The sequence below is a fragment of the Taeniopygia guttata genome, chromosome 3, assembly GCF_048771995.1.
Source record: "Taeniopygia guttata chromosome 3, bTaeGut7.mat, whole genome shotgun sequence".
Classification (NCBI taxonomy): Eukaryota; Metazoa; Chordata; class Aves; order Passeriformes; family Estrildidae; genus Taeniopygia; species Taeniopygia guttata.
This window is the reverse complement of record NC_133027.1, coordinates 59,593,015-59,612,074: the sequence shown is the minus strand read 5'-3', so window position 1 is coordinate 59,612,074 and position 19,060 is coordinate 59,593,015. Positions and strand designations below refer to the sequence as shown.

Sequence of the window (19,060 nt, the reverse complement as noted above, 5' to 3'; positions counted from 1 at the left end):
TTTGCTGGTTTTTGTAAGAGCACACACCCAAAACCTGTGGATGTCATCCAACTTGGCTGAGACTTAGCACCAGATAGACAATTTTTCATATCCAGTTAATGTTACTCAGTGATTTTTTTTCAGAATAAATTTTTAACACATTTTTAAGTTGTGAAGCTCTGCTATTTTCTGGCCTACAGGGATAAGAGATATCCAGAAATTTTGAATTAGATTAAAAATAAATACATAAAGGCAAATATAGTATATTTTCCCTTGCCCAAGTCTGTTTCATCCAGAAAGAACTCTTACGTTTTTTCAAAGACTAGCAAAACCTCTTGTTAAAATTTATTTTGAAGGCTGTATTTGTAATGATGTAGACATCACGGGTTACTTAAAATGCTGTGTTATTTTTTCCTTGGGCTTTAGTGTAATTAAAAAAAAGTTCTAATTTTTGCAACTCCTGGTAAACAAGAGTTAATTAATTTCTATATTTGCTCTCTACCCTCCTCATTTTCTGTCTGTTTTTCCATTTGATTGCATTATGCTTTACCTAATGCAAGGATTTCCATAAGGATGGAAATAACCTCAGTCAGGGTAAGTCGGCATTGCTCCATTTCACCTGACTGGAGCACTGAGGAGCTGCCCTGTATCTTTCTGCAAGTGCAGTAAATGATTTCAACTCCTGTGTCAAAGGTGGAGGCAAACCCTCTAAGCAGCCACTCTGGGTTTTGTCTGTGTCCATGTGGCACCGACCAAATTTCTGTGTTGCTAGAACATAATGCTAACAAAGCATCCTGAAATGATAAATATGAATTGGAAGTGGGGGTTTTCTCTAGGCATTCCACTAAGCTATACATGCTGCATTAAGGCCACTAAAGAGCATTTTACAGTAGGCTGGTGTCCTAGAAATGACTGGCGCTTTTGCACACAGGATTATCTTGCAGCTTGAATCAGGCAGTAATGATGCCTGTCTGTGCCTGCACTCTGGAAAGTCTCAGCAAAGCACTCAGGGGAAGTTACAGAATTAATCACTTCCTCCCTGAACTCCTTATCCACAATGCTCTCCCTGTCCTTACCCTTACCCCATCCCTTTTCACATCCCTCACTTTATTGTGCTGCATCAGGGGAGAGGAAAGACTAAAGTGATGTTACCTAAATAACTTCTGATTTTACATTTTATGCAGAGCACTTCTTTGCAGATCTGCTGGTGCAGAAAGCCTAACTTAATGATTCTGAAAAGCTTTTATTCTTTGAAGAATAAATTTCATGGCCTCATCATGATCCTTGTTGTACATGTTCAAGTAAAAATTGGTATGCACACTTCATACAAGCAGGTGAATCCAAAGACATAACTGTACTTTTATGCATTTATTTTTTAATTTATGAGATATTCAAAACACACTTGAATTTACTCCTAATTCTCTAGGTCTAGAAAACCTAAATCTATGATATGTACCATAGATGTACCAAATTTTTGGTAGGTGGCACTTTTTGCTGAGATGTAAATATTGTCCAAAGTCCCAAATATGGTTATTTCTCTGTAACTTGATTCTTACATTTCCTAAACCAAAGGGAGATCAGTTGTCTAAAATCCAGAAATAGATTAACATGAAACCAGCTAATGGAATTCAAACATTTCCAATTGTGTGTACAATGGAATGTGAATGGATGTAGCAGGAATACAACAACAAATCATACAGCTTAAGAGGAGTCAGATTTTGAAGAGTGTTGTACTCTCCTAAATGCTTATTCTTACTCTCTGGTGTTCATTATCTGGGACATGTATGAGTGATAATGAAGACAGTCTTGAGAACAGTTGCATGAAGATTTTTCGTTAATAATTCACTTTATGCCTTTAGAACCTACTAGGTAGTTCAGTTTTATCAAAATAGCTTGAGGATAGGGGTCCAATATCACATCTTTTTTTTACTAATTTCACTGATAGAATCGTAGAATATCCTGAGTTGGAAGGGGCCCACAAGGATCACTGAAATCCAGCTTCTGGCCTGGCCCCAAGAGTCACACCATGTGCTTGAGAGCATTGTTCAAACACTTGAACTCAGACAGGCTTGGTGCTGTGACCACTGCCCTGGGGAGCCTGTTCCACTGCTCAGCCATCCTCTGGGTTGAGAGTTTTTTCCTAAAATCTAAACTAAACCTCCCCGGACACAATTTCAGGCCATTCCCTTGGGCCCTGTCACTGGTCACCAGAGAGGAAAGATCAGTGTCTGCCCCTTCTTTACCCCCTTGAAGAAGTTGTAACTGCAATGAAGTCTCCCCTCAGTCTCCTCTTCTGCAGGCTGAACAAACCAAGTGACATCAGCTGCTCTTCACTCAGCTTTCCCTCAAGACCCTCACCATCTTTGTTTTCCTCCTTTGGATGCTAACAGCTTAATGTCTTTCTTAACATCATGGCGCTCAGAACTGCCCCCAGCACTGGAGATGAGGCTGCCCCAGCTCAGAGCAGAGCAGGACAATCCCTTCCCTTGCCTGGCTGTGATGCCGTGCCTGATGCAGGATTGGCCTTCCTGGCTGCCAGGACTCTGCTGGTTCATGTTCAGCTTGCCACTGACCAGAACCCCCAAGTCCCTTTCCATGGTGCTGCACTCCAGCATGTCGTTCCCCAGTCTTGTACCTACATCCAGGGTTTGCCCTGTCCCAGAAAAAGAATCTCTCAGTTTCCCTTGTTAAATTCCATACAGTTGGTGATGGCCCAGCCCTTTAATTTATTGAGTTCTCTGCCTTTAAGGCAGTCAACAGCTCCTCCCAATTTAGTATCCCAGGCAAACTTACTTAGTATTCCCTTGGGTCCTGTGGCCAAGTCTCTCATGAAGATATTGAAGAGAACTGGGCCAAGATGCTTCAAAGCACTGGAAGACACATTATAATGAAAAGTGCAATTACCATTGAGGCAAGAGCTACTGCAGGTTGGAAGGTGTTTGGCTAAGGGTATCCATATTTATGTCACATTTTTTTAGCTCTATAATGTTTAGAATGTCTACCATCATCGTGTACTTTAAAGGCCATTGTCAGCCTTTGATTACAGAATGGCCACCTCGTAATAGTTGATGCTTCTGGGATTCAATTATTAGCAAAATACTGAAATAAAATACTAAATAATCTTCTGGCTTTCATGGTTGAAGAAGAAGGTTCAAAAATTAGATGCTAATATAATTTAAAAAAAATAAAAATCACCATTGGGGGGAGTTGTTGCTTATATTATATCCTGATAACTCAGTTTATCATGAGAAAGTAACAGGCTCTGGTGTGGACCCTGCAGGGGAGAATTTAAGAAACTTCTCTCATTCAATTTGCCTCAAATGGGAACTTTTCTGCAGAAGCTGCCATTTGAGCTGATTATCAGACAGAGAAGATCCATCACACTTTCAGTTTGGGACTGCTTGTGGTTATACTCACCTGACCTCACAATGAGTAAATGGGGCTGATCTGAAAACTACAGGTTTTGGTTATATGCTCTCTGAAATGGGTCATTCAGGTGATGCTTTTAGTCAAACTTCTTGGACAATTACATTAATTATTCTTGTACTAATTGTGTTAATACTTCAACAGCAGTTATCTACAAAAGTACTGGTGTAATAGTTTTATTTTACACTGTGAAGGTGACAAAGTTGTCCTCTATCTGCTGGGAGACTAAAGGGCCTACTTTTTCTCTTAACCCTAATGGCAAGTGGTATTCAGGGCAACTGCAGATACTTTCTTTCAGAATCATGCTCCTTAGTATGAAAAGTTGACCAGCAAGTTTGGACTACTCTAGAATAGCAATGGGAAACTGAGTTTTTCACTGCATTTCAATGTTATTCTCTCCAGATAGGACACAAGCTGTACCCACTGAAGTTCATAAAAGCTTCTTGGACTTTGATCAAGGACTTCAAACCTTCAGTGTCTTTCAGGAAGTATAACTCCTTTGTCAAAACAATTAGAAAATAATGTGGTATGCAGCTATCAGTTTTTGAGGCATAGATCAAGATACTAGGTTGTAGCATGTATGCATTTCTGTTACAGTTTTTCTAGTTTCCTGGTATGAAAGAATATCATAGTCAAACATCATTACCAAGGATATAAAAGCAAAGTGAGTTGAAAAACATTAAACAGTTTGTTGTAATGCAGTGACCATTATGTCCCATTGAGCAGCTGAGTGAAGTATTTCAGCTCTGTATGCTGCGGCAGACTTGTTTGGGCTTGTTTGTCAACCAGACAGCATTTAATTTTTCTACTCTGTCACAAAGTATTGCTTTCCCAGACTAGGGGAATCAACATTAAGAGGTGCTGTCTTTAAACGCAGATATTATAATGAGAATATCGTACCCAAATCGATACAGGAAGAGTTTGTGTAAGCATGGTGGGAAACACAAAACTGAACTGGTGGGAAGGAATCCAGGTGCTGCTTCTCAGACGTCCCTGGAAGAGGCTGACAGTGTTTGATCCCTCTTGGGACCAGCTACCACCTTCCCCCAGTGCCAGCTCCTCTTTGCAGCTCTGCTGCCAAGTCCAGCCACTCTCACCTTGTTGCACTCTCTATGATGTTATGCGTAGACCCTGACCCCATGCTCAGCCCCTGTGCTGCAAATTTCTTGCTTCTAGGAGAATTTACTAGAGGTCACTCAAAGTAATTTGTTCATGTGTGTGATTTGTCTGGAGTATGGTTTTCCTTCAGGAGTGAAGGATCTGTTTCACCAGCCAGAAAAGGCAGTGATAATAAAAAAAACTAGTAGCAAAGTTTAAAGGTGGTAGAAATTCACACAGTAATACATTTCTTTGATAATGGGATTTTTTCCTGGGACATGGTTTCATGCTGGTCAGTAATATTTAAGTGCTATAGTAATTGTTTATCTTGTTTTTCTTGGCAAAAACAATAGTTAAATGGAAATGAGCAAAACTTAATACCAGAACCTACATGATACATAGTATGAATTAGCAAATTTTTATGAACAAGCAATTTTTTTCTTTTTTTTACCTTATGTAGGTATTTAGTATTCCTTTATCAATTCTAAGTGGCCTTGTCTTTGGTGAACATACACAAAGAATAATGGGCATCTGACCTCTTAGGACATTGTTTTTTTTACCTGAAAGAAACCAGCTTGTGATCTTCACTAGAGTTGATTGATAGGCCAGGTACACATTCTTACCCAAACCAGCAGAGGAGCTGAACAAATTACTTTTTCTTTTGTTTGAATAAATGTTAACGGAGAAGTGCCACCTATTTCTCCCTTTCTTTTAACAAGGAGAGTAAGAGGCAAATGTTGTTCCTGTATTGCAAGGTTCAGTTTAGAATGAGTTTTATCAGTTGCTGCAGCCTGGTAGGAAATACCTATTGGTGTTGTAATTAGGGTCACTTGTTGTGTTCATGAGCCAACACCACAGTTGCTTCTCAGTTACAGCATATGGTCATGCAGCTCTATTTCTAACAGGATATGAATTTCAGCTCTTGTACTGCCCTTTCTGTTTTCATTGCATCCTTCTGCACTAGCAGATACAAACAGTGTTTTTTTAACACTTCTTGAGAATGTTGTGCATTTAATAGGAGTGAAGTTGGCATACATAAAATAAAGGCAGCACGTAGCTGTACAGGAACAAGGCCACCACTGTGCTGCTGCCTTTGCCTGTGCCAGAGTCCTGAAAGCCCAAGCTGGAGCTGTTACTTCTCCTGTGGAGTCGGGATAGTGGCTACTGCTGTAGGAGCAGAAGGGTTGGGAATCTTTGGAAGCCACAGTTGCTGCCCTGACTTTGTACAGGGTCTGAACTTCAGGTTGGGCAGGCAGCTTTACTGTGATGTACCCTAACTGCTAAGATACTTTGCCAAAGCCCCAGATCTTGGTGTGCTTTGAAAAGTGAATTTGAAACTTATAATAAGGAGGTATTTTAGGGAGTGCTTTTTGATAAACTGCAGTTAAAATCTTTCACTAGGTCCATCATCATTACCATCATAATCTGATCAACAGCACAGTCATCACGTTCTGCTGTTTGGTATTTGGTTACCTTTAGAGAAAACTGACAAGTGTTCTTAGGAGTCCTTAGGGTTATTTATGACTCTGAAATGTAGATACTGTGTGGGTTCTCACACTAATTTTTTTTTTTTTGCTATTTGGAGAATACAATAGAAGCAACCTAGGGAGGATCAAAATGAAAAGGCCTGATTAAGAATGGGCAAGTATAAATCTCTGTGGTTTGTTTTTCCTTTCATTTAGACTGACTTTACATCTGAATGTAGACCCCAATACGCTCATCTCACTGTGGTTCTCATCATGCTCTGTTTTATTTATATGAAGCCCTGATGATGTCACTGAAATGACTCAGTCTGAAATCACAATCAGGCTATGAGCTTTTAAGCTTTCTAGAAGGTACTCTCAGAAATATCATGAAACAGTGACACAGAAAAGGAAGACATACATGCTGAATGTAGTGAATAAAGCAATAGTTGCACCAAACAAGCACAATATATGGGTTAGATTTACAACTTTTTTTTTCTTTTCTCTTTTTCATATTATGGTAATTAAAATAAAACAAAAGGAAGAAACACATGCCTAGATACAATGAAAAAGAGCCTACTAACAACAAACCAAGATGTTTTCACAAGAATTGTTTTAACTAAGTTTTACTTAGTTGTTTTTACCCTATGTTTCTGTAATATGTATAAAATAGCGGGGATTTTATGGTACTAACTGAAGGCTAGTATTTAATCCTTTCATTTAAAAGTAAATGATGACTTTTTAATGAAGTAAATATGGAAGTTAGTTTCAGTGCATTTATCATCCCTTTTACTTTATTGAATGTTTATGGTTATTTCATAGAAGATTCATGCTTCTCACAAAACATTGAATTTGTTGTGATTCAGTTATAATATTTTTCATGCTAAGTTAAATATGATATTAGGCAGTACTAAATGCTTTTTGTTACTTCTATTGAGAGTGAAGTAAGGAGAAGAAAGTTGGGAGTCTGCAGTAAAATTTGTAATTAAGTTGAAGGTATCCTGAAACCATGGAAATCCTACAACATGAAGATTTCCTGCCTACAGTATTCTCTGAGTTCATGAGGTTACTGTTTCTGTGCCTATTGGAATATGTCACCGATTGCCAATGTCTGCTGCAGTTGTAATGAGCTGCCTCCTCACTTCCATTGACAGCAATCAGCACATACTTGCCCAGCATGAATATTAGAAAGATGTTTGGAAAAAAACCCAAACAAACATAAACTATGTCAGCATTGATTTGACTTCATCTTTGGATTACACTATTGGTTTAAGGGAATCTACTTTCATACTGTTCTAGAAGAATAAAATTAATTTAGAATCTAGAAGTTGTATTCTTCCTATTTAGTACTGTATATTCCTTGCCTTCCCATTCTGCAGAGGAATTGTGTTAGGGCAACTGGAATAAATACAGACAAAATCTTTTAAATGCACGTTCAGCTTGCAGAGCTTCTCCTGAATTTCACTCTCTGTTGTAAAGTGTGAATGTGCTGAAGGAAGTGAGGTTTTTTGCATTTGAAAGTGTATTCATATTGTAGTTTTCTCATTGATTATGAATTGGATTAAGACAAAGGGGGTTTTCCTAACAATTTGTGGCAAATCAAAATGCTTTTATCTTACAGGTGGTGTTTAAGACCAATATTCTTGTTACTTCCTTCACTACTAGCAGTGAAATTTTGTGAACTCTGGAATATACCTATCAGGTTTATCTGTTCAAGGGCTGGAGACCAAGCACTAAAATTCTTGGCAGTGGGAAGTATTAAATAGGACTATTTTGGAGCCTTGTTCTATGAGAAAATTAGATGGACCTGAGAAATTTTAAACTTCTGAGATTCAATAAATATTACTCTCAACGGAAACTTTCTAAATGTGTGCAGTTGTGAGTACTCTGTTTTGCAGTATGGATGAGTGAGCAATCTCCTAACTGCTTATGCCACTATGGGATGAATAAGTCTCCTGAAAAGCAACATGCTCATATGTGTTTTTCCAGTTATTGTGTAGCTATCTGATATACTGAATTAACTTCTCTGGGTATTACTCTAATTAGTTATTTACAGAGTCTGATTTTCATTACCTCTTTCAGGAGGATATGTTTCACAGGCTGATAGGAAAATTCAGTTTGGAAAGAGCTTTGTTTTCCAACTTCCAGCTTGGCCAGCTGGAACCAGCTGAGACCAGGTTTTCAGGATTTTATCTCCATATTCAGAGATTACAGGTGACTTGATCCATTGCCCTGTAGTCCTCTGAGCAAGAAGGCATTCCCATTTCTGAGACATTTCTTGTTTCGGCTTCTGCCCATCGTCTCTCATCCTCCAACCATGCTGCTGAAGAGCCCAGCTCCATCTTCTTACTGGCCTCCCTTTAGCTGCAGATAGGTCCCCATGAAGCCCTTTCTGCCCCAGCCTGAACCAGATCCCATGCCTTAGCTTCTCCTTGCAGGGCAAGTTATGCAGGGCAAGTGATGCATGGCATGGATGCTGTTTACATAAGGTCCTCTGTGTAAAATAATCACATTGCACGTTTCTACCTACCTGTGTGCTAGTGGCATAGTGTTGGAATTTTTAATAAAAACTCTAGGTGAGTTCTGGCACTATCATTAGCCTGTTCTTTCATTGGAGTGGGGATTACCTTCACTGTGTTTCAGATGTCCCTGGGGATGGTCTGCAGTCATCCACTTATATAATGATGAAGCCTTGAAAATGTTTTTGATTAAAAATATGAATAATATATGACAAGGAATATATTAAATGTGAACAGTATTTAGTCACAGCATGGTTCCTAGGCAAATTTGAGGTAGCACTTTCTTTCTGAATTTTGTCCAATGTTTCTTTATTGTTTTGATGGTTGTTGGTGTTTTGGTTCTGTTTTGTTTACTGAACACCCTGATCTAAATATACTTGTCACCTCTTCTTCCTCATACCATTTTAATATATTTTTGGATGTCCAGTACATGTAAAATTTCCTGTGAGGAAATACCATTTTCTGCTTTTCCTTATACAGCAGAATATATCTGTCAAAATCAAGATCCAGTCAGTTTAATTAGAATGGTGTTCCCACAGGGGAAATAAATAAATAAATGAATTTGGTTCCTACAGGGAAAAAAATAAATTCTTCCTGTGATCAGTTGGAGACTTGATGAACCTAGTACGTCTTATGCTTCTTGCAAAAATATTGCTTCTGAGAAAAAAATTTTGCTAGGAGGTGCTAAGTGCAGGAGTTTATTCAGCACAACCCAGTAAGAGCAAAATGTTTTGTGTGCCAAGGAAGTATTTCCTCCTTAACATATATATATATGCTAAAGAATAAATTTAAAAAGTGTACTTCTGTATTTCAGATGAGAAATAATGACCATCTGAAGCATAATCTCAATGATAAATGCTTGTTTCTTTCACTGGCGAAATTCTCATTAGTTTCCATGTTACAGTATTAGGGCAGGAATGATGAATAAGATCCGGGTTATGTTTAAATGAATTATAAAGAAAATAATTTTTACTACCATGGGGAAAAAAAAAAAAACACACACCCAAAAAAACCCCCAGATATAAGAATGTAAGAGCCTAGCAGACCTTTAAAATAAAAATTGTCCAAAAGCAAAGTTAGCCTCTCAATTCTGTCTAAAGGGCAGGCACAAAGTAACATAAATGCTTGAAGTTAAGTCTCACCTGCCCCTGGCAATTAGGGATAAGAACAATTATTTGCTTGAAGACCACTGCCTTTCCCTTCATTGCAGCCCCCTTTTTTGCAACTCTTCCACTGGAATTGGAAACTCATTTCTGTTGAGTGGGCAAGGACATAGGTGGTCAGAAGGCTGCTTTCCCTCTTCCAGGGCACGGACTCTACTCTAGCTGCCCCTCAACAAATTTGGGACTTCATTATTCTAACACAATGGCCCAGATTTGCTTTTTGTCCTTTTAAGTAATATAATCACTAGAAAAATTCTGTTACTTGCAGAGGGGTGCTTGTGATTTGCTGCAATGGAAGGGACTGTTGAAGGCAAACACAGTTGAGACAACACTACTTGTTCTACTCTTATTTGCTTATTGTGGTGTTTCACAGAAGGATGTCAAATCACCATTAAAAATACTAACCAATGCCTAGACATGTACATTTCAGTTTGAATAATGTCCTGTATATTTTTGCCAGAGTCATTCTGTTCAGATCAATGTAATTCCATTGAGCAGGCTGGTGTGGTATATTAATGGCTGAAACTTGTAAATGAATATGCATGGTTATTGATTATGAGCTATATCCTAGGACTTTGGGATGGCATGATATTCAGAGAAAAGGCTCTGATTTGTATGCATGATGGAGACCATCATTCCTAAGACTTGGTTTCAGAGATTGGATTGTCTTCAATCAAATTGTAGATATGGGGTTTTTTTACATTTTTATCTTCAAAACATTGGGCTTCAAGTATTTTTTAAAGGTTTTAATTATGCACCCTCCCCCCCCATTATTTTCCATAATATTTTCACAACAAAGAGAAGAAATAGTTACAGAAATAGTGCAAGAGTTTCAAAGTCAAGTGCTTAATGATTAGGTCTGACAGGGAGAGCAACATTATTGTAAACAATAAGAAATAAAACCCCGCAATTTATTAATTGCCAATTTTCCCTTCATGGTCAAAAAATGATAGGGAACATGTATTTAAAACCTGTTTGGTAATGTAATTAAAGACTCATCACGTGTAAAGGAGGAGAAATGAAAGGTTGTATGGACATGGTTGCAACTGGAATATGTAACTTCTGAGTTGTCTTGGCAATGACAATACTGTCATGCAGCCCAGGACACAACACAAGCAGATTCTTCCTGTTTCTTTCACTTTTCCAGATGCCAGTCAGAGGTTTTTCCCACCTTCTGGGTACATGCTGTCTAGATAATTCACATGTTTCTTCTTTTCTCCTTATATTCCTCCCTTTAACCCAGATTTTGTCCTTTCCCTGTCCTGAAACAGAGAGCTGCGTCCAGCTGCCCTCATGGGGATGAGAGGGAAAGTAGGGATAGATGTTGAGCTTGCAGCTTCTCTATAATGTTATTTGAAGCTGAAGTAGTTATGAGCAGTAAAAATTTGATTTTTTTTTCCCCTGTATTCCCCAAGCTGAAGCATGTTCAGCCACTCTTTGTGGGAACAGTTTGTGTGTAGTCTGCTTAGTCTTTCATCAAGGCTGTGAAGGTGGGTTGTTGGAGAGCCTAAGTGCTAAAATTCAAGTGTATGTGAGAATTTGAAAAGGCTTGTAATTTGGACAAATTAGGATAGATTTTTTTTCAGGGATATCCAGAGCTTTTGCCAAATGTGCAACTCTGAAGGTCCTGCATATTCGTTCATGTATTTAGAAAAAAGCAAAGGAGCAGCCAATCTAAAATTAAGAATTTGCATCACAAATAGCTTGTAGATGGATTAAGTCCTTTTATTTCCACTGACTTTTTAAAGCATTGTTTGCCCTAAGTCATAACCTTGTTTGTAGTTCTTCACTGTCTGTAGCACTTTATCAGGTAGTTTCTTTCCTAGCTTTGTTTATCTTTCCATGCTTGAGCAGTTACACAGTATTCCAGGCCTAGATAGCACTTAGTTACTATAATAGAGTTGTCTGTAGGAATTAAGTTTTTACTGGAACAAATCCTAATAGAATTGCACTTTGTAGCTCCCCAGTCTGCCCTGAAGTTTTAGCAGCCTCTTTTACCTTTGACTGGCTGAACTGAACACCATAGACAGATGTATGATTCTTATCATTTTGAGGGCTCATTGAATGTTTAGGCCATTTGATGTTCTCAGTGGTCTCTTTGGTTACTTGAGAATAAAAATGCCTGAACTTTAAAATGGTTGATCCCATGCAGCTTTCATTAAAAGAATTCACGGGTTGTGAGTGGACTCTATCAGAAATGGTGGTCAAAGTTGTGCATTTTTCCAAGATGTTCATGTGCCATGTAGGACAGACAGCACAGAGACTACAAGAATGTGGATCTCAACTATCATTTTTGGGGAAATCTATTTCTGTTCAAGACATTGCCCAATTTGATTTCCTTGAGAATCCCTCATTTTTGGGTAGTTAGCATCTCAAAATGCTGTCTGATGTTTGTTGGACAGCTTTTTTCCTTTCTGTGTGGTGTGCTGTTTTTCATCCTACAGCATAGCAGGATATATTATTTGGTGCCACAAAATTTAGTATTGCTTTAATCCTTTCTACCATGTCTATGTTTTTACTGATTTTGAGCTGTTCTGTTGTTTCACTCTAGTCTTTTATTCATATTAGAGTTATTACAAGATTTGTTACTATAAACAAATACAAATGTTTAATATAATTATTGGTGAATATTCTGAATTCATGAAAAACATACTAAAAATACCACTATTATATCCTGATTTAATACCTTTATATCCTGATTTAATCCATTGGACAGTGTGTACCCAGTTTATCTCCATTAGTTTTATTTCAGTAGATTCTAAGCTTTTCCATATCCAAATCAAGATTTTCCCCATTCTTTTTAGGCTAATGAATTCGCTTACCCATGGAGAATGGTAATTTTACTACTGTAGTATAAATTTGCTCCAAGCAGCACATTTACTGCAGTGCATTTACATTTCTGTGTCTTATGACAGAGAAACATTAAACATTCAAATTCCAGTTCAGTTCTGATATTTTTGCACAAAGTCTCTCTCAAAGGTTGTAGTGCATAATGTTATGGGAAGTCCTATTAATGTCAAATAATATTAGCAAATCTACCGCAAATCAGTGGTGACTGTTCCAGTAATTTGCCTGCCTGACAAGGTTGGCTTCAGGAAAGCAACATTCTCCATTGTTTTAGGAGTTCATGCAAGCACCATAGAGTGTGTAAAAGTTGAATCAGAGCCTGTGCTTTCCATTTTCAGAGATCTGCTACCTTCAAACTGATTTCATAGTTATTTTTGTATAACTGCTTTTTAAGTACCTCTCTTGACTGCAGAATGACTGCTTGAAGCCCTAAGTAATAAAGGTACTTGTAGACATACTGGTACTGATCTAGATTACCTATAGATCTATAATCAACATTTTTATAAGTATTCTATAAATTATTTTGTTTAAATAATTTGATGTGAGTACTGCTTGTACTAAACTAAAGACTTCTGCTAAAAATTAGACTTCTTTTCAATGTGGCATGTTATTTTTTTTAAATTTGACTTTTTTTAAAGCTCTAAGGGAGTGGGCCAACAACACACAAAGGTTATTGCACAAAAAGTTTTCATGTCAATAGAAAGAATGGCTGCAGAACATGTAAATGGCAACATACAATAGGCTGTAAAAAACACCCAAAATATTTGTTTGGGGTTTTTTTTATTATGGTAATTGCTGATGCTATTGTAGTAGGTAGTATATAGACAAAAGGATGATTTCTTGTCAGTGTCTTTAAATACTAAAGTCTTCAGGAAAAATTAAAGTTTAAACTAGGTGTGCCTACTTATTAACATAAATTATTGAAATAGGAGTGCTACATAGGATAGTTATTCTTAGTAATGAAATTTAGTGGATTTTCTAGATTTCTATTTTATTTGTCAGTGTCCATACCATCTATTTAAGTATATAATTAAGGAAAATAAGGAATTATAAGAAAAAATGGCAACTAGAGTCTGATCAGTTATATCAGGCTTTTTTCACCTTATCTATTGGTGTGTATAAAGATATGTGTGTATAAACACTTAATTTCACTGTCCGCTGTGCCAAATGGGTGAATAAACAGACACCTGCAGAGCAGAAAATCTGGATCTTTCAGACTGAGCTGAAACCATTACACATGATTAACTCAAATGTTGGGTATCCTGATTTTACCTAAAATCTTCTCCAGGGTGCTGCTTTTTAAAATTAATTATGTGTGCCTACAATGGTTTTTCTAAATGGTGGTGGTTTAATTTCTGACTATATTTGTTTGAGAGTGGATACTATGCAAGTGAATCATATGTGAGTGATATATTTACATCATATGGAGATTAAGACAGCAGTCAGTGGAGATGAAAATCTTAGTGCAGCAGCACAGGCAAATACACAGTAAACATAAAATGCAGATACATTAATTGATTAGTTATGAATGCATTCTGCTTCTGCACGTGTGGAAAAACAACATGCAGCTCATCCAGGCAAAATATGGTGCATAGCAATTTAATTTCAGTTTGTTTTATTTTTAGTCACTCAAAACACAAAATAGGAGCAAGTATGCTGCAAGGACTGGAATTGCTAAAGATGCACAGAGACAAAAAAAAAAAAGATATTTTGGACATATCTTCCAGTCCACTGCAGAACTCATGTTGTTGTTATTCATTTCTCCAAAAAACCAGGGGAAGCTTTTCTGATCAAAGCGAAGCGCAGTTAGGGGCAGTGCAGTTATGCTCAGACCATGTCCTGGCTTCTAAGAATCAAGACTAAATCACTTCACTGCGCTCTGTTCCTACCTGTGAAAACCAGAGCACAGGAAAGTGGGGGGTAATGTGAATCTGGATGGCTCAGGAACATCTGATGTGCTTGTGAGAATATGGCCACAACAGGGCCTTACCTTGGGTTTGAGGACTGGAAGTCTCCCAGGTCCCACAGTATAAACATGTGCTGTGACAGTCTAAGGGCTGCTGTGAGGTGCAGCCAACAGCCTGAGTTAAAGCACATACTCTCTGGTCCTGGCTAAATTTTTGGTTTCCCAGATTTCAAAAATTTAATCTGCTTGCACAGTCCACAACATGTGCATCCAAAGAGTCTGTTTGCTGAATGTGCATGCAATAAATTGGCTGAGAACAAAAGAAGACACATTGATTTGTTCAGTTTGTACTTTATTCTAACCTGATACTTTTTAAAAATGTGACCTTCTTTGGCTGATAAATTGAATCATTCTTTGTATCTTTCTAAGTAGTGGCTAGATAGACACACTGTCTCTTAGAAGTGCAGGAAATCAATAAGAATTTCTTATCCGGGGAGCAGACTGGTGCTCAGTGGTGGAGTAGGTTATGAGTGATATGTAGGCCTAGATCCCAAATCTTGGAAATTTAGATTAATGGTCACAGTCTGTTACTGTAACCATATCACCATCTCTGATAAAGTACATTCAGCAGAAGCACATATCTGAAAGTTGCACTTTGACAAATGTTGTCTTTTACTTTAAAATATAAAAATTTGATAAATGCATGAGGAATTTAAAATTATATTCCCATTCTTTATATCAATACTGCTAAATCTTGTCAACTGAGTAGCAACGGCTGCTGAAAACAATTTTTCTCTCTTTGCTTTCATCCTTTCTTTTATGCAAAAGACTATAGAGTTACTATTAAAGGTAGAAACTTAGAACAAATAAATACTTTAGAGCTACCACCAAATGTAATTTTTTGGTTGGGTTTTTTTAAAAAAACAAAACTTTCCTGGCATTGTCCCATAAAAAACATCAACTGGTGCTTTAAAGGACAAGAAATGAATTTGCTTTGCCCCTGTGCAATACCCCTAATTGGAGTAAATCACCTGTTATGGAAGTGTTGATTAAATGATGTAGCTTAAAATATTGCTCCTTTTCATAAGCAGTATCCCCAAAATATTGCTATCACTGTGCAAGATTCTCTACAGCTGCTTTAAATTAAAACCTTCATTAATGATGATAGGAGTTGTTATATAACATAATTTATTGAAAGCATTAGAGAATGTATGCCATACTGCTCATCAAACAAAATTTTCCACTGGGATGCTGTCCACTGCATTCTGGGCTGTGTTTTCATGTGATATTGAAACATTGCAGCTGTTTTGGGACCCTTTTCTGTATTTCTAGGCTGATTTAGCAGTATGTCATAAACCAGGGAAACAAAATAAGACAAAAAAGCTCTTTGGTGTTTTTAGCGCAGAGCTATTGCAACAAAAGAAAACAAAAGGATACTGAAAATGAGGAGCTGTGAGGGACCTGAATTTCTCTAAAGCAAGAAACAAAATGAATCTTCACATTTTTCATTCAGCGAGACTCAATAAGGATGCTTTTATTAGACATGTGTGACCTTGACTCTGTTGTGACTCTGTGCATGAGCCTCCTTCTTGTGTTGCCTTGAAGCAGAACCCAGTATTGCCACCCTGCACTGTCCCATCCCCAAGCACCAGGTGCTTGATGTGCCATCTGCTGCTGCACAGTACACACCTGTCAGCAGGATAGCAGACATTAGAAAAAGTGTGCATGATGAACATTCCATCAGCATTTCATAACTGTCTGAAGATGCATAGGTGGTTGTGTTGATTGATACAAATAATTTGTTCTAAAGGTCTTAAACTAAATATATCCAATTACATTTGTCTTTTTTGCCTAATCCAAAAATTCTTGTAGAAAAGCAGTCTGTTGGTGATGCTGTAGTAGAGAAAGGATTTGTAAAAATATGGAGATATTTCCAGCCAATTAAAAAAAGATACTTGATTAAAGGTATCTTCCTTACAACATTTCTTACAGATGCAGAATCATACTATCAGAGTCCTTGTGTTTTACAGAAACAGAAATTTGAATATGACCTCTATAATGTTACATACAGTAATGGCATAATAAAAGTGAGCTTTTTTATTCTCATTTCAATAGTGTGTATTACTCTGTTGGCCCCTGTAGGGGAATAACATATGAACCTTCACAAAGGGTATTTCATATCTGCCTTCATTTTACCAGAGGAAAAAAATATCTGTTCAAGTGCTCTAGTGCTCTGACTTAATAAAATTGAAAGTACTGCATATTATCAGAAATTTGAATATATTTCAGGCTGATCTAGGAACACTCCAAAAATTCTTAGCATCCTTACATATGTTTCGTGCCCCTTGTACAACAGATCAAATATATTATTGAAAGCTAAGTGGCCTGCATATCTATTCAAATTCATTGCTTGCTTTTCTTCCACTTCCAGTTACAAAGCTGAAGGACATCCCTGTCTCACAGGAGTATGCAATGAACCCAAGTGGTTGTTTTTAAAAGCTGTTTTCCTCTGTATGTGTGACAAGCTAGAGAAGAAGGTCTGTGCCATTCAACCATTTTTACTTATTGAGCACTATGTTATTAAAAAAGCACTGTGACAAAGCTACATCAATTTTTGCACACATCTTTTTGCTTTAGGATATCAGCAGTGTAGCTGGGTTGTCACGGTCCCTGGATGAATTATTCAAGCTCTTGACATCAGAGATTTCTGCTAGCTGATTGGTTGGTGCTGGGATAATAAAATCTTTCCACAGAAAAACAGTGGAGAAGGATGATGGCAGTGAGACCAGCAGAACTGCTGCTTCCAATACAGCTGGCTTTGTCTGGCTGTTGCATCTCTGCAAGAATATATAAGGATGTTTTTAAGGTTTGGCTTCATGTGAATTCTCAGATAAGAGATGGTGGAGGGCTTTTTGTAGGAGGCCTGCATTTCCAGTGAGGGAAAAAAATTGGATCATTCTTGAAAAATTACTTCTGGCTGTATCCTAAAGAAACGCTGCACATGAGAGAGGCGTAGAAGCCACAACAGCATCCACAGCATCCACAGCAGCAGCAGCAGCAGCAGCAGCAGTGCCTATGGCTCACTATAAAGGTGCTGGTGCCAGAAATGTCCTGTCATTGAATGTGCTTCCTGAATTCTTTCAGTGCCAGCAGGGTAAGTGATGCAAATACGGAGCTGACAGCGCTTGCGAGTAGGGAGAGTGTAAGGAGCTGTGTGCCACACAGGTTTTGTGGGTAAACAGTGGAACAGACAGTACCTGTGCAGAGAATTTAACCAATGAAAATAACACAATTGCTTCCCGGTAAATTTTTAAAAGTATATTTACAATGGAATCTTAAAGATCAATGCACTACTTGTGTTACGTTGAGACATAGATTTTACAGTGGTAAAATCTTTTCCTTTTAAGCCTATACAAAACAAATGGTAGAACCAAGGAAACTTTATTTAGTAGTTCCAGTTGGGCTCATAAAGAATATATTGCTCACATAAATTCCCTTGAAGTAGGCTATTTTAGAAGTGTTATTTCTACTGTTTGTTGGTATGACTGAAACTCTGTGTGTCTTTTGCTTGTAAAGTGTCTCTTTAGAAGCTGGATTAGAAGCTGCAAATTATGGAATCATTTTCACTCTTTTCATTGATGAGAAATTTAACTTCTGAAGGCCTGGTTTATTTCTTTTTGGTATGCCTTTTTGTGTCAGGATTGCTGGGGAGTTTTTTGAGTTATAGAGGTGTGAATTAAGGCAGAACTGGATTAATTCTCTGTGTGTTTGATCTCTCCCTACACGTATTCACACTAACCCAATAAAAGTGTGCTAGTACTTCCATGGAAATTAATTTGGCTATCTATACAGGTAATTGCAGAGCACAGCTGACATTTACTGTTTGTCGAAAGGGAAGCTTGTTCACTGCCATGCAGTGAGAAGTCTGTTTTTCAGAATGTAGAAACAATTGTCACATACAAAGTCAAGACAACTCCCTGCAAAGAAATAGTGTGAAGCATGATGCAGTATCTTAGTGATATTTTTCATAACTTGCCCATGACTGCAACAAGTAGATTTTGAGTATGTAATAAATTCTAAAAACTTGTGTATTCCTGCCTGTCCAATGATATCAAAGGAAACTACAGAATGCAGAATTATTTTCTTAGGCATAAAGTGGGATAATCTAGTAATAGATGCTGGTGAGTGTGAGTATCTTTTTTCCCTCTTGTATTTCTTATATGTGAGGTGGTATTAATATGTAAAGAAAATATGCCTGAATTATAATGCACAGACATTTTTTGGGAGCTTGTATATGGCCACTGACCAACTGAAGATAACATTTTGACCTATGAATTTTGTGTGGCGATTTCTATCCCTATGTACCCCAATTGTGAAGCAGCATTGCATGAGTGTAAACTAGGGAGTTTATTGCTAGGAATGAAACAAGCTTTGTACTTACCTATTCCAGAACTTTAATGGGTGTTAAGGGATATTCCATTTTAATTTTACAGATGTGGAATAGGAAAAATGTTGGTCAGTGCTGCCCAAGTCACTAGCAAATGCAGGAGCTAAAATTAGACATTCCATCAGTAGGTTTTGGGATATGTGCATATTCTTATGAAAAGTAAATATCAAACAGCAATTATATTTATTTGAATTTTCTGTTGGGAAAGGAAG

The 19,060-nt window shown here is 37.5% G+C and overlaps 1 protein-coding gene across 25 annotated transcripts in view; it reads left to right on the top strand.

The window, feature by feature from the left end:
• Positions 1–19,060, top strand: part of SYNE1 (spectrin repeat containing nuclear envelope protein 1) — a 287,044-nt gene that overhangs the window by 29,712 nt on the left and 238,272 nt on the right. For 19 of the 25 annotated variants that reach the window (XM_032747556.3, XM_032747545.3, XM_032747557.3 and 16 more), the window contains exon 1: positions 17,151–17,555. The exons of 5 other annotated variants lie outside the window; for them this stretch is intronic. In XM_032747556.3, coding sequence (XP_032603447.3) covers positions 17,477–17,555 — 79 coding nt within the window. In that variant the 5' untranslated portion in view covers positions 17,151–17,476. Of the gene's footprint in view, positions 1–17,149; positions 17,556–19,060 lie in introns of those variants that run through there. One more of the 25 variants, XM_072926949.1, reaches the window with a different exon arrangement.